The sequence below is a fragment of the Oryctolagus cuniculus genome, chromosome 9 (genome assembly GCF_051225735.1).
Source record: "Oryctolagus cuniculus isolate XC-2025 breed Fujian yellow rabbit chromosome 9, ASM5122573v1, whole genome shotgun sequence".
NCBI classification, from domain to species: domain Eukaryota; kingdom Metazoa; phylum Chordata; class Mammalia; order Lagomorpha; family Leporidae; genus Oryctolagus; species Oryctolagus cuniculus.
This window is the reverse complement of record NC_142875.1, coordinates 103,125,160-103,139,855: the sequence shown is the minus strand read 5'-3', so window position 1 is coordinate 103,139,855 and position 14,696 is coordinate 103,125,160. Positions and strand designations below refer to the sequence as shown.

At 55.2% G+C, this 14,696-nt stretch overlaps 1 protein-coding gene across 6 annotated transcripts in view; it reads right to left on the bottom strand.

Moving 5' to 3' along the window:
* Positions 1–3,744: 3,744 nt before the first annotated feature.
* LPAR5 (lysophosphatidic acid receptor 5) overlaps positions 3,745–14,696 on the bottom strand; it is an 18,546-nt gene continuing 7,594 nt past the window's right edge. For 4 of the 6 annotated variants that reach the window (XM_051850173.3, XM_051850171.3, XM_008259735.5 and 1 more), the window contains exon 2: positions 3,745–7,285. In XM_051850173.3, the coding sequence (XP_051706133.1) occupies positions 5,961–7,070 (1,110 nt within the window). In that variant the 5' untranslated portion in view covers positions 7,071–7,285 and the 3' untranslated portion in view covers positions 3,745–5,960. Of the gene's footprint in view, positions 7,286–12,150; positions 12,284–13,118; positions 13,310–14,696 lie in introns of those variants that run through there. The other 2 variants (XM_089304540.1, XM_089304541.1) reach the window with 2 other exon arrangements.

The window sequence follows — 14,696 nt, the reverse complement described above, 5'->3', positions numbered from 1 at the left end:
AAAGACAACACAAGGAAGTCCCAATGACATGACCCTGCACTGGACAGGATGCACAGCCTGTGGGGTCTGGGGACGGGCTGCATGGAAGCAAAGCAACCTGTGCACACCCCCTGCCCGAGTGTTTGTCCTAAGCCTCAAACCCCAGAAGTGAGAGAGGAACAGGAGTCCTTGGGCCCTGTGGTCCCCTTGGTGTACCACCCAGCAAGCACATGGAAGGTCTTGCTTCCAGCAGGCACTGCAGGTCCTGGGCTGGCATCCTGTAAGCTCACCAAGTGGTGAAAAGGACCCAGGTGGCCCAGGGTTCAGATTTGGCTCCCTTGAGCCTGCCCCAGGGGCCCCTTCAAACAGCTGTCACCAAAGAAACCTCTCCAGCCAGTTACTCCTGCCAGGCCTCAGGTCTGGCTCCAGGGCTCACCCCACCCTCCCCAGCGCCTTCCTTCCTTTCCTTCCCCCTCCTCCTCCCCAGAGCTTCACCTACCCTGGACAGCCCCACCCAGCTGTGCAGGGCACATCCCATAATAATCCTCCTCGCTAGCCCCCACCCCCCCCAAAAGAGAGGCGGCCATCCCATAATAGCCACCCACAAGAGACATTCCGCGGTGACCGCCCCCTCCCTGCAGAGCTGCTGGGAGCAGCCATCCCATAATAGCCGGCCGCCTGTTTTACTGGTTACGGCTGTGGAGGGAGCTGGAGAGGAAATGGAGGGGAGGGGGAGGGGAGGTGGCTCTAGGGCCCCCACTTGTGGAAGGGCGGGAGAAGGAGAGGGAGAGTGCAGCAGGGGTTAGAAAGCCAGAGAGGACGTCGTGCAGGTGGGAGGAAGGAGCCCCTGGCCACCCCAGCCCCACCTCGGGGCTTTCGGGACTTTCTCCCCGGTCCCCAGGGGCTGCCTTTGCCCATCGGCACCCGGAGGAGGCTGCTAGTCAGGGAGATGCCAGGATGAGTCGGGGCGCCCAGGGGGTGCGCCCGGAAGGAGATGGCTTTCAGGTGTCCCTCTGAAAGAGAGGCGAGAGGAGGCTGACCTTGGAGAGGCTGGGAAAGGAGTGAGGGGTGAGGGGTGGGGGGCTAGAGAAGAGCTCCTCGGGCCCTCCCCACCCTGCACCACCATCCCATAATAATCCCCCCAGCCCCACTCCCCCTCCCATACGCGACATCCCATAATATCTTCTGGAGAAGCAGTCCCCGCAGTAGGTACAAAGAGCTATCCCATAATAAGCTTCCCCACCCCCACTCGCCACCCCCCCAACCTGGCCCCCCCCTCCGTCACATGCAGCCGGTGCCATCCCCCGCTGCTCCCCCCTCTGGCCACCGAAGGCCTTGCCAGCCCATAATACTCTTGCCTCTGGTCGCAGGAGGCCTCCAGCCCATAATACTCCCTTCCACCACCACCCCCCCTTCCCGCCCCGCACCCCTTCCTCCCGCCTCCAGTTGGAGCCGGGCCTCACCAGCCCATAATATTTCCCAGTCTCCTAAGGCTGTTCCAGCCCATAATACTCTCCCTGTCTCCTAAGGCCTCTCCATCCCATAATACTGCCAGACGCCTGACCTGTGGGCCAAACCCCAGCCCGTTCCACACATCGAGGCTGTGTCAGCGCCGCCGGTCTCCCTCCCCGTCCCTCCTCCCCCAGCCGGCGCGCTCCCTCGCGGGCGCTCTCCCGCCCCGCTGCCCCGGGCCCCTCGCCCGGCCCCACCCCGTGCCTGCCTGGGCCCTTGCTTCCCCTCCAGCCGCCTCCCTTGCCCTTCTCCTCACGACTGGGTTCTTCCGCGAACCCCCTCTTCTTCCAACTGCGCTTCTCCACCTAGCCCTTAGGCCCGTGGGGTGGACCTCAGGCTGGTGGGGCGGGCGGCCCCTGGAGACCGCTTGACCTGGCGCCCTGGCGCCGTGCCCAGCCTGGCTCGGGCCCCAGCCCCCGGCCCTGGTTGCGAGTGGTGGTGGCGGCAGCCCAGCCCCGGGTGAGGCGTCACCTGGAGTCCTGCAGCCTTCCAGCTTGCCTTGGGCATCACAAGCAGACTCTGCCCATGGCATCTCCTCCCATACCCTCCTTGGACAAAGACCACACGTCTTTGGGCCCCTAAAGAGACTTTCAGAGGTGATCTCGTTGACCCAGGACGTGGGGATTAGAAGCCCCATTTCACAGAGGCGAAGAAAGAGGCTCCCGGGAGTTTCAGTAGTGGCTGAAATGGCCCTGCCAAGAAGTGACAGCTGAAATTAGTACTCAAGATGGTCTGACTCCAGTCCTCCCAGCCTTGAGAGCTCCCAGACTTCCTGTGACAAACTCCACCTTCGCTCCCGTCCACTCAGAGTTCCTCTAGAGAGGAGAGCGCGGGGAGAATACACCCATCGCTCTTGGCCCCCAGGGCTCCCCCTGAAAGAATGGAGGAGCAAGGCTCCGTGAGAGATCTGCCCCATTTCTTCCCAGGCACCCAAGTGGCAGGGATTTCCCTCAGGATGGCCAGGACCGAGAAGGAAGCATCTCCGCCCTGCTTCAGGACCCCTCGCCTCTGCCCTCGTTCTCTGAGCCGGTTCCTATTTCCCAAACCGATGATTGTTCCTCTTCCAACACGAGGCATGATGTATCCTGCAAGGAGACAGATGTCCAGGAACTAGAGAACCAGGAGACAGCCTGCTCCCCCATTTTAGCTGATGGGCAGTGGGAGGACTGCCTGGGAGCTCGGGGGGGGGGTGCTGGAAGGAAGCCTGAGCCCCCCTGCCTGTGTGCCACCCACAGGCTACTTCTCCCTGAGCCCTCTATGGGGTGCAGCCTGCCTGTGTCCCCGGGAAGGGCAGGGCAGGGAAATGGATTAGGAACATGGGAAGAGGGGGCAGAGGTGATACAGCACAGGGACACGGGCAGTCGGGAGAGGTGGCCTTGCCTGAGGGGCAAAGAAGAAACCAGCGGTGGTACAGAATGGAGCCAGGAATGAGGAAGGGAGAAATACCAGGAAAAGCAGGCGGCAAAGAGTGGGAGTGTGGGAGCCACTTCCTCCTGGGGGACCTTAAGACCTCAGATTCTCCAAGGTGGAACAGTGTCCCCAACTCAGAGGGTTTGTGTAGTAATTAAATAAGATCTTGCACCGTACGCATTACGTTGAAGTCTTGCCATACAGGAGCATATTTTAAAATCCTGTTAGCCCTCTGACTCTGGCCCTGCCTCTCAAATGTTTCTTCTTCCCCTCCTTTGGGTTTTCCCGCAGCTCACAGGAGGCAGCTCCAGGACCTGGATTTTCTGCATCTTGCCTCCCTCATACAGCTCGCTCAGGAATTGTGGGGAACCCTGGGAAAGTGATGACTGCGACAGATCTTAACCCTCCCCAGCCTGTTCCCTGTAGGGTTCTGTTCAGTCCTCCTCTGCCTACAACCTCTTCTCGCCTCTCTGTTCTCACAGGGGAACCCTTTGCAAATGAATGTGGGTAACAACCCAGCAGCGCTTTAACGCCAGAGATGTCACACTGGACGCAGCCACTCCCATCAGCGTCTCCCATCCACCATGGCACACTTCTCCCAGCTGGTGCAGGAGCTCCAAGGACAGCCCTTCTCCTTAAAGCCGGCCCACCTCGCTTCCCTACACGCAGCGTCCGTGTGAGCAAAAGCCTACCCAGAACCTTCAGGGGCTGCCCATTGTCCTCTAAATTAAGGGCCAGCGCCTTCCCCTGCGCTTCAGCATCTTCTGTCTTGCATAACTGTTATCACTGTCTTTTCTGTGGTCCCTGCTAGATTGCACACTACTTCACAGCAAGAGATGACTGTCCATTCATGCAACAAATATTTATTGAGCACTTCCTCTGTGCCAGGCACTGTTCTAGGTGTTAGGGGGCAGGGGTCTGGGAGGGGATCTCATTAGAAAACCGAAACACAAACATTCTGCCCCCACGGAGCTCACATTCTACCTAGGGAGATGGGTGGGAGGAGACAGGCGAGAAGCTGTGAAAGGGGAAATAAATAAATAAGTACATTACGTGGTATGTTAGAAGGTGACACATGTGGTGAGTTTGAGTTACTTTGGAATTCACTCGTGTAACCTGCACATAAGAGTACTCGAGTAATTGTGGAAAATTGTGTTCAGTTCAGTTTGGATAGGGCAAAGTGCTGAGAGTTGGGACCACAATGAGATCTGAAACTATTGGTGTTCTCAGGGTAGAAAGAGCACTAGTCTTGACCCCTGAGGATGAAGCAGGATGGAGCAGGTGCGACCCATCAGGCCTCTTTCTAGTGCAGGGCGAGTTAAGGGCCTGGCTCAGGCGTCTAACTTCCACCCAGGTGAGAAAGGACCCAGCTGGGAGGTTACCGTCTGAGGAATCTGGGTCAGTTCCTGGGTTTGGCCACCAGGGGTCATTTTACCCCAGTAAATCTCCAACTGTGGCACTCCCAGAAACACACAGGCGCGCGCGCGCGCGTGTGCACACACACACACACACACACACACACACACAAAAGGCTTATTCTGAACTAAAACACACAGAGAGGAGAAGCACACAGCATTGAGAGACAGGAACAGAAATGCATACAGGACCGGTGTGCAGCAACAAGTGCCCTCGCCACCCTCAGAATCTGAAGGTGTCGAAGCAGCAGCTCTACAGCCCCTCCCAGCGCCCCACTTGGGTGAGGAGAAAAGGAAACAGTAGATGGCCCGGTTCCCTTGCCTCCAGCTCGCCAAGAACAGCCCAGCGGTTCCTGTGCTCCCGTCGTGTCTCCCCCTTACTTCCCTGTGAGCTGTCTCCTGGCTGTGGCAGAGAGGCCCCCTCCCTCCCCTCCTAGCTTCACCCCGTCCCAGGGCTCGTAGGTAGTGTTCCACTGGGGGTGCCAGCCCCAGCAGCTCTCAGGAAACCCCAGGCCTTAGGGCCTCTGATTAGCACATACTTTGCTGAGCACTGCCCTCTGCCCGCACAAATGAAGACTGCAAATGTCTGCGATGGCCTGGGAGAAGTTGGACATGAACTCGAACACTAAGGCAAGCGGTTCTCAAAGCATAATCCAGAGACCAACTCTTTGATGAAGCCCCTGAGGTCACCAGATCACGTGTGCCTTCATCCTCACTCCTCACAAGTGGAGCCTCCAGAGGCCTCACGAGGTGCGATGGCACTGTCGCTCTCACAGTTATTGGAACGTGCGTTTGTGTATTTCTGTGTTCCAAGTACCTGTTTCACATCTAATATGGCTAAGTACTCAAAGAACAAAGAATAAGCGAAAGCTATCTGGGATTCTCAGTTTTAAGACGGTGAAAAGGGTCTGAGACTAAAAATTTTGAGTTCTGATGCTTTAGTACAAAAAAATTTCTCCTTACTCTGGACAAAGCAGGTGGAGAAGAAGAGAGAGAAAATTAAGAACCCAGAGTTGAGACGCCCTGAAAGGGTGGTGGTGCCAGAATGGACGACCTAGAAGAGGGAGCAGGGACTAGGATTTGGGGGGGAGCTCTGGCCCAAGTCCCCGTGTAGGGTGTCAGGCCTAAATTGTTACAAGTCCCTAAGAAAGAGGGAACACGATCCTGTCCACGTCGAATAAACAAACCCTGGTGTGTTGCTCAACGCTGAGCACAGGAAGCCTAGGTGGAAAGGAGAGCAGGTGGCCACGCTGGCCCTCGGGTTGGCCCGGAGCAAAGGAAAGAACCTCTCGGGAGCTTGGTGCCAAAGCCCGGAGGCCCTTCAGCTCTCAGACCCTCCAGCCATCCAACTCTGAGGTCCCCATTTTCTGTCCTGCCTGCCAGCTCTTAGCCAGTGCCTGGCTCAAGGTTATGTTTCCCTCCAATGGGAGAAGGGGTCCTCAGCTGTACCCCTGCTGAAAGAAGCCATCCCCAGCAGCACTCTTCCTTTCCTGGGACCCTTGAGCTTCCACACCAACGTGTTTCTGCATTCCAGAGCTGACGTTGGGACCCGGAAGTCCAAGTGCCAGGTCCACGTGCACAGACTGCCAGCCTGCACCCAGGGCTCTGGGGGCCGGGCGGCGTGCATTAAGATGCATTGTCCTTTCAGAGGGCTGAATCCTGGGGACACTGGGTGAGGGGCGCCCCGGGGCCGGACGGCTGGAGAAGCCCCTGACTGGTGGTATCCAGCCTGGTGATGTGGATCTCTGAAGGCCGTTCAGCGAGCGCCCCTCGATCCCCGTTGGTGGCCAAGGTCCTGGCACCGCGCTGAGTGCGCAGGCCGCGCAGGGTGTTGCGAAAACCCTCGGCGCTGAAGTAGTACACCAGCGGGTCCAGCACGCAGTTGGCGCCGGCCAGCAGCACCATCACCATGAGCACCCCGCGCACCTGATCGCGGGCCGCCTGGCTGGCCACCACCAGGTGGCTCCGCAACAGCCCGTAGACGGCCAGCGTGGTGTTGTAGGGCACGAAGCACAGCAGGAAGATGACGAGGTTGGCCAGCAGGAGGCGCACGGTCTTCCGTCGCCGCTGGCTGTGCGTGGAGTCGGGCCGCGCCAGCGTGCAAAAGACCCGGCCCGACGAGCACGCCACGGCCACGAGCGGCAGCCCGAAGCCCAGCGCCTCGGCCAGCAGCACGAGCGGCAGCAGCCTGCCTTTCCACAGCTCGTCGCTGAAGCTCTCGAAGCACAGGCGCACCTCGTGGCCCTGGTAGGTGCAGCGCGAAGGCCTGTGCACGCGGGCGGCGGGCACGGCGAACACCAGGATGAGCACCCACACGCACAAGCACAGCAGGCGCGCCACGCGGGGCCGCCGCAGGTGGCGCAGCCGCAGCGGGTGCACGATGGCGACGTAGCGGTCCACGTTGATGAGCATTAGGAAGATGCAGCTGCCGTACATGTTCATCTGGAAGATAGCGCCCGCCGTCTGGCACAGCAGATCGGGGAAGGGCCAGTAGTGCAGCGCGTAGTAGGAGAGGCGCACGGGCAGCGAGAGGGTGAAGAGCAGGTCGCTGGCGGCCAGGTTGCACATGTATATGCTCACCACCGAGTGCACGCGCAGCGCGCGCAGGAAGACCCAGAGGGCCAGGGCGTTGAGGGGGAACCCGGCTGCCAGGACCAGGCTGTAGACCACCAGGTGCAGGCGGTGAGTGGGCCGGTAGTCAGGGCACGGTGCCGAGCTGTTGGCAGAAGTGTTGGCGGAGGAGTTGGCCAACATCCTGCCCAGGTGGGAAGGGGAGCTAGGCTGGAGGCGTCATGGGGCGCACCAAGGGCCCGGCATCACATTCACCTCCAGCAGGAGGGTCTGCAGGCTGCAGCGAGAGGGTCCCAAAGGCGGCAGGGGCAGGGCATGGAGAGGTGGGCCGTGGCAGCAGGGGCCGGCGACCGCCCCGGCTAGGACGCCTTGGTCACAGCGTCATCAGCAGTGAAGACCTGGAGGAGGAAAGCAAACCAGGAGTCAGAGTTAGGCGGGGACAGGGCCACAGACATAACACACATTTGTCTCACTGACCTGCCTGACGACCTGAATCTTTTTCTTAGGCTCAAGTTTTTCATCGCCTAACCATCTGGCCAAAATAACTTCCCCACAGCACAACTAAATAGCACAAGGTTACATACACGGATTCTAGAGGCTGCCTGGGGTTGTCTCTTTTGTTTTTTAAAATAATGTGAGAGGCAGAGAGAGCAGGGGTCACTTAGCAAATGCCAGGAGCTGAGATTCAACCCAGGTCTCCCTTGTGGGTGGCAGGGACTCAAGTCATTACTGGTGCCTCCCAGGGTCTGCATTAGTGGGAAGCTGGAGTCAGGAGCCGGAGCCAGGAACCAAACCCAGGAGTCCAGGGTAGAACATGGGCATGTTAAGTGCTAGGGTAACCGCCTGCCCCTGCCTGGCTTTAAAGATTTACTTATTTATTAGTTTTTTTTTTAAAGATTTATTTTTTTATTTATTTGAAAGTCAGAATTACAAACACAGAGAGAGAGAGGCCTTCCATCCAATGGTTCACTCCCCAATTGGCTGCAACAGCCAGAGCTGTGCCAATCCAAAGCCAGGAGCCTCCCCTGAGTCTTCCACGCAGGTGCAGAGGCCCAAGGACTTGGGCCATCTTCTACTGTTTTCCCAGGCCATAGCAGAGAGCTGGATAGGAGGTGGAGCAGCCGGGACTTGAACCAGCACCCATATGGGATTCCAGCGCTTCAGGCCAGAGCATTAACCCACTGTGCCACAGCGCCGGCCCCTACTTATTTATTTGTAAAAGAGTTACAGAGAGAGAGAGAGAGGCAGGTGTCGGGGGGTCTTCCATCTGCTGGTTCACTCCCCAAATGGCTGCAATGGCCAGAGCTGGGTTGATCCGAAGCCAGAAGTGAGGAGCTTCTTCCGGGTCTCCACATAGGTGCAGGGGCCCAAACACTTGGTCCATCCTCCACTGCTTTCCCAGGCACATTAGCAAGGAGCTGGGTCAGAAGAGGAGCAGCCGGGACTCAAACCAGCGCCCATATGGGATGCGGGCACCACAGACGGTGGCTTTACCAGCTACACCACAGTAGTGGTCCTGCCTGGGGTTAAATGTTGGCTGTGGAACTGTTGTTGTGGTTAAGCAGGTTAAGCCAACCACTTGCAGTGCTCGTATCGCATATCAGAGTGCCAGTTCCATTCCTGGCTGCTCCACTTCAAATCCAGCCTCTTGCTGATGCACCTGGAAAGGCAGTGGAAGATGGCCCAAGTAGTTGGACCTCTGCCACCCGTGTGAGAGACCGGGGTGGAGTTCCTGGCTTCTAGCTTCTGCTTGACCCAGATGTGGCTGTTGCAGCCATTTGGGGAATAAACCAGCCAACAGAGGGTCAGAGTCTTTCTCTCTCCCCTTCTCTTTCTGTCATTCTGCTTTTCAACTAGATCTTAAAAATAAATAAATAAATGTATGTTGGCTCTCCTGGGGCAGAGGTTGAGATGCAACGGGGTTGAGCCACTGCTTGGGATGCCCGTATCCCAGTGGGATCCTATATCACAGTGCCTGGTTTGAGTCCCAGCTACTCTGTTTCTGATCCAATTTCCTGATAATGCACCTGGGAGGCAGATGATGATGGCACAAGTACAGGTTCCTGTCATCCACATGGGAGACCCAGATGGAGTTCCGCACCCCTGGCTTCAGCTTTGCCCGGCCTTAGCTATGGCAGGCACCTGGGGGTGTGAACCAGGAGATGGAAGACCTCTCTCTCTCTCTCTCTCTCTCTCTCTCTTTCACTCTCTCTCTCCCTCCCTCCCTCCCTCCCTCTTTCTGTTGCTCTGCCTTTCGAATAAATAAATCTTAAGAAAAGGAGAAGAAGAAGTACCATGGAGCACTCCCCTGGACCTGGTGCTCGGCTGGCTCCCCGTTATCTAAAGAATAAAGTTCAAACTCCTGAGTACAGTACACAAGCCCAGCCTCACTCATCACATCCACCCTTGCTCCTGGGTGTCCTGGGTTTGTGGTCACAGCAGCCCGGGCCAGCTTGATTGTTTGATCTAACCCCACTTCTTCATCTATAAAATAGGAATATGTAAGAGTGCTTGTCTGGGCTGACTGCACCCCAGCCTCGGGCAGGCCACATCAGAGTGACCTTGACCGTGCAGTCTTGCCAGGCGGGGGAAGCCCTGTGGGTTGACCTTTTCCAGGTGCTTCCCTAGAGGTTGTAACTAGAAAGTTTCCCAGAGAAGGGTTCTGTGTGGAGGGGAGATGATGGCTTGGTAATGAGGGTTTAAAGGGGACCCTAAGGGGCCGGTGCTGTGGCGTAGCAGGTAAAGCTGCTGCCTGCAGTGCTGGCATCCCATATGGGCGCTGGTTCAAGTCCTGGCTTCTCCACTTCCGATCCAGCTCTCTGCTATGGCCTGGGAAAGCAGAAGAAGATGGCCCAAGTCCTTGGGCCCCTGCACCTTATGTGGGAGACCCGGAAGAAGCTCCTGGCTCCTGGCTAAGGATTGTCACAGCTCTGGTCGTTGCAGCTAATTGGAGAGTGAACCAGTGGATGGAAGACCTCTCTCTCTTTCTGCCTCTCCTCTCTGACTTCCAAATAAATTTTCTTCTTCTTCTTCTTCTTCTTTTTTTTTTTTTTGGACAGGCAGAGTGGACAGTGAGAGAGACAGAGAGAAAGGTCTTCCTTTTGCCGTTGGTTCACCCTCCAATGGCTGCCGCGGCCAGTGCGCTGCAGCTGGTGCACCGCGCTGATCCGAAGCTAGGAGCCAGGTGCTTCTCCTGGTCTCCCATGGGGTGCAGGGCCCAAGCACTTGGGCCATCGTCCACTGCACTCCCGGGCCACAGCAGAGAGCTGGCCTGGAAGAGGGGCAACCGGGAAAGAATCCGGTGCCCTGACTGGGACTAGAACCCGGTGTGCCAGCGCTGCTAGGCGGAGGATTAGCCTAGTGAGCTGTGGCGCCGGCCCCAAATAAATTTTCAATGGGGAACCTAGACCCAGAGAGGGTGGAGGGAGGTGAGGAAGTAGGACCACAAAGGTATTGATGAGGTTCCCAGTGAGAGAGCATGGTAGCCACAGTCCTCATGCAAAAGTTGGCAGATGGGTGAGTGGTTAGCCTAGCGCTTAAGCCACTAGTAACAATGCTTGTGTCCCACCTTGCAGTGCCTGGTTCAATTCCTGCCTCTGGCTCCTGATTCCAGCTTCCTGCTAATGTGGATTCTGAGAGGCAGCAGGTGATAGCTTAAGTACTTGAGCCCCTACCACCCATAGGAGACCTGGGTTGAGTTCCCAGCTCCTGGCTGGCTTTGGCCTGACTCAGCCCCAGTTGCTACAGGCATCTGGGGACTGAACCAGCAGAAGGGAGATTTCTCTCTCTCTCTCTCTCTCTCTCTCTCTCTCTCTCTCCCTCTCCCTCTCTCTTTCTCTGTCAAATGAATCAAAACTTTTTAAGGAGAAAGAGAGAGAGAGAGAGCTATATTGAGCTCCTGGCTCCTAGATTTGCCTTCCCAGCTGTTGCAAGCATTTGGGGGGTCGGGGGTGAACTAGCTGATGGGAGTTCTGTAAGTGTGTCTGTCTACCTCTCAAGTAAATAAATATTTTTTAAGTTGGCAGACAAAGGATATGACTAAGCAGTACAGGAGACAGAGGACAGGACGTGGTTTGAGGAAGACACCTTCCTCAGCCCAGCAAGGCCACAGAAGCTACCCCTCCAGTGCAGCCCGTGATGTTATCTGTTGTTTGTATGTGGGGCACAGTACACACAACGAAAGTACCATTTTTAAAAAGATTTTATAAGAATATATTTGAAGGGCAGAGAGTGAAAGAGACAGAAAAATCATCCATCCTCTGATTCATTTCCCAAATGGCTGCACAGCCAGGGCTGGACTAGGCCAAAGCCAGGAGCCGGGAACTCCATCCAGGTCTCCCACATGAGTGGCAGGCGCCCAAGCACTTGGACCCTCTTCCACTCTCCTCCCAGGCACATTAGCAGGGAGCTGTTATCAGGAGCAGAGCAGCCGGGACTCAAACCTGCACTCCAGTATGGGATGCTACGGTAGCAAGGGACAGCTTTACCTGCTGCATGACAATGCCTGCCCTCCAGTTACCATTCTTAAGTGTAGTAATTCGGTGTCATTAAATACATTCATACTGTTGCATAATCACCATGATAACAGTTTCCAAAAATAGAACTTTTTCATTATCCCAAACAACTGTATACCCTTGAAGCAACACTGCACACCCCACCCCACCCTGTCAGCCCAGCCCAAGTACTTTCTGTCTCTGAGTTTGCCTAGTCCAGATGCCTCATGGGAAGTGTACAATGTTTGTCCTTTTGTGTGGTCCTTATTGTGCTTAGTATAGTGCTTCTAGGGCCCATCCATGTTTGCGGCATGTGACAGAATTTTATTCTTTTCATAGCTGCAAAATGTGTTCAGGGGCAGGCATTTGGTGCAATGCTGGAGACACTGCTTGGGATGCCCACTTCCCACATCAGAGTCTTGGGGCTTGAGTCTGAGCTCCATTCCAATTTCGGCTTCCTGCTATTGCGCACCCTGGGAGGTAGGAGGTGACAGCTCAACTGATTGGTTCCCAGCCACCCAAATGCTGTTGAAAGCATCTGGGGAGTCAGCCAGTGGGTGGGAGATCTCTGTCTGTCTGTCTGCCTTTCAAGTTAAACAAATTAATTGGGGCTGGCATTGTGGCACAGCAGGTTAAGTTGCCACTATGGCCCAGCATCCCATATCAGAGTTCCAGTTTGAGTTCGACTGCTCCAGTTCTGATCCAGCTCCCTGCTAATATGCCCAGGAAAACAGTGGAAGACGGCCGGAGTACTTGGCCCCCGTGCTCACATGGAAGACGTAGGTGGAGTAGCAGGCTCCTGGCTTCTGCTTGGCCCAGCCCCTGCCATGATGACCATTTGGGTAGTGAACCAGCAGGTGGAAGCTCTCTTTTCTGTCTGTCTCTTCCTTTCTGTCTGTCACTCTATATTCCAAGGAAATAAAAATATTTTAAAAATAAAAATTTAAATGATTAATTAATAAAAAAGACAATATTCCATTCATGTATAAACCACATTTTGCCTCTCCATTCATCTGTCAGGGGACATAGGGCTGTTTCCACGTTTTGGCTAATAGAGTCATGCTGCTTGATGATTGTGGCTAGAGGCATCAGGGAGAGAAGCTGTCAGAAGCCCTGAGCCATTACCCAAGACACATGCTGTTCCTTTCTAAAGGCACTCTTGGAATCCTTGCATGTAAACCTGGCTGGCAACAGTTTTCTTGTGGGTTTTTGGTTTGTTCCTCCAACCACCACAACCAGCAGTTTGAGATTTGCAAGAGGTACAATAGGACAATTAAAGGGAAGAAACATCTCCTCCGCGAAACACCAGCGTCAGCAACAAAATACAGTTGGCCCTCTGAATCCACAAGTTCCCCATTCACAGATTCACCCAACTGGGGATCACAGACATTTGGCAAAAAACTGTGCCTGGGCTGAACATGGACAGACTGTCTACCCATCCTTATTCCCTAAACAATACAATCTAACAGCATTTACCTTGTATTAGGTATCCCAAGTAATAAAAAGATGGCTTAAACTATACGGCAGGATGTGGGTGAGTTATATGCAAGCACCAGGCCTCCTTATACAAAAGACTTCAGCGTGCGTGCTGTCTGCGGAGGGCCCTTGGAATCCGTATCCCACGGACACTGAGACATGAAGGTCCCCCGCAATGGGACTTAAAAATCATGCTGAAAAGCAAATAAAAGCAGGCTCCCTGGCCCCAGTCACAGCAAACTCGTCCTGAGTTTGCACATACCTTAGGTTTTCAGGATTCTGCCTTCACGCTCGCTCTTCCACTCCTCTGCATGCCTTTCCTCCCCAGTCATCTCTCTGCAGCCTCTCCTGACCCCCTCCCCAGCCCCTCGGGCAGTGTGCAGCTTCCTCCAAGCTGTTCCTTCGTGTGTGCGGTGATTAGCTGCTCTCAGGCCGCCTTTCCCAGTAGTCTGTGGGCTCCTGGAGGGCGGGGCCGTGGACTGTGGCATTTGCATTCCCCCAGCACCTACCTCAATACACGCTGAGTGAGAAGGAATACACAACTGTCACTGCCCAGTCCCTGTGTCCCAGGGTGCTTTATAGACTTTGTCTCTAATCTTCAAACAGGTGGGTGTTTGTCCTCGTTTTTAGAGGAAAGGAAACAAGCTAAAGAGCTCGCCCCAAGGAGCAGTGAAGTCCAGGGCCAAACCCCGGACCGCCAGGCTCCAAAGTTCGAGCCGTACCCTGCTGTTTGCCACAAGAGTGGGTGGTGAACTGTGTGGACTGAGCTGGACAGAGCACCTGCTCTTTTACAGTTGCCTATAAGAAATCTGTGCCTGCAGTTATTTTACTTCCTTTTTGTTTTCTTTAAGATTTACTTATTGAAGGGGAGAGTGAAAGAGAAAGGGGACAGAGAGAGACCGCACACACACCGCCACTAACCCCTTCAAATGGCCACAACTCCCAGGTCTGGCCCAGGCCAAAACCAGGATCCTAAAACTCCATCCAGGTCTCCCGTATGAGTGGCAGGGGCCCAAGCACTTGGGCCATCTTCTGCTGCTTTCCCAGGCGCATTAGCTGGGAGCTGAATGGGAAGTGGAGCAGCCGGGATCCTTCCCGGCACTGTGATGGGGGGTGCTGGCATTGCACCCCACCTCGTTGCACTTAGCTTACTGTGCCACAATGCCAGCCCCTACTTCCTCTTTTGTGCAACTGAAACAGATACTTTTTTTTTCTTATTTTGTAGATACCCCTTTACAGGTTCAAGAACTTCCTGCTTGCTGAGAGTTGGTTTTATCACAAGGGAGTGCTGAGTTTTGTTGTTTGTTTGAAAGGCAGAGAGAGAGGGACAGAGTTACCATCTGATGGTTGACTCTCAAACGCAAACAGCAGCCTGGACTGGGCCAGGCCGAAGCCAAAATCTAAGCATGGTGTCTAGGTCTCCCACACAGTGGCAGGAACTCTACTACCTGAACCATCACTACAGCCTCCCAGGGTCTGCATTAGCAGAAAGTTGGAGTCAGGAGCCAGAGTCATCGGTAATAAACCCACGAACTCTGATGTGGGATGTGGGCATCTTAATCACTTAGGCCAGACGCCTATGCAAAACACAGACTTTTAAAGATTTATTTATTTATTTACTTGAAAGGCAGAGTTACAGAAATGCAGAGAGAGAGAGAGAGAGAGAGTCTTCCATTGCTGGTTTACTCCCCAGATGGCCACAACAGCCTGGAGCTGCACTGATCCAAAGCCAGGAGGCAGAAGCTTCCTTCGGGTCTCCCATGTGGACTTGGGCCATCTTCTACTGCTTTCCCAGGCCACAGCAGAGAGCTGGATCGGAAGTGGAGCAGCCAGGACTTGA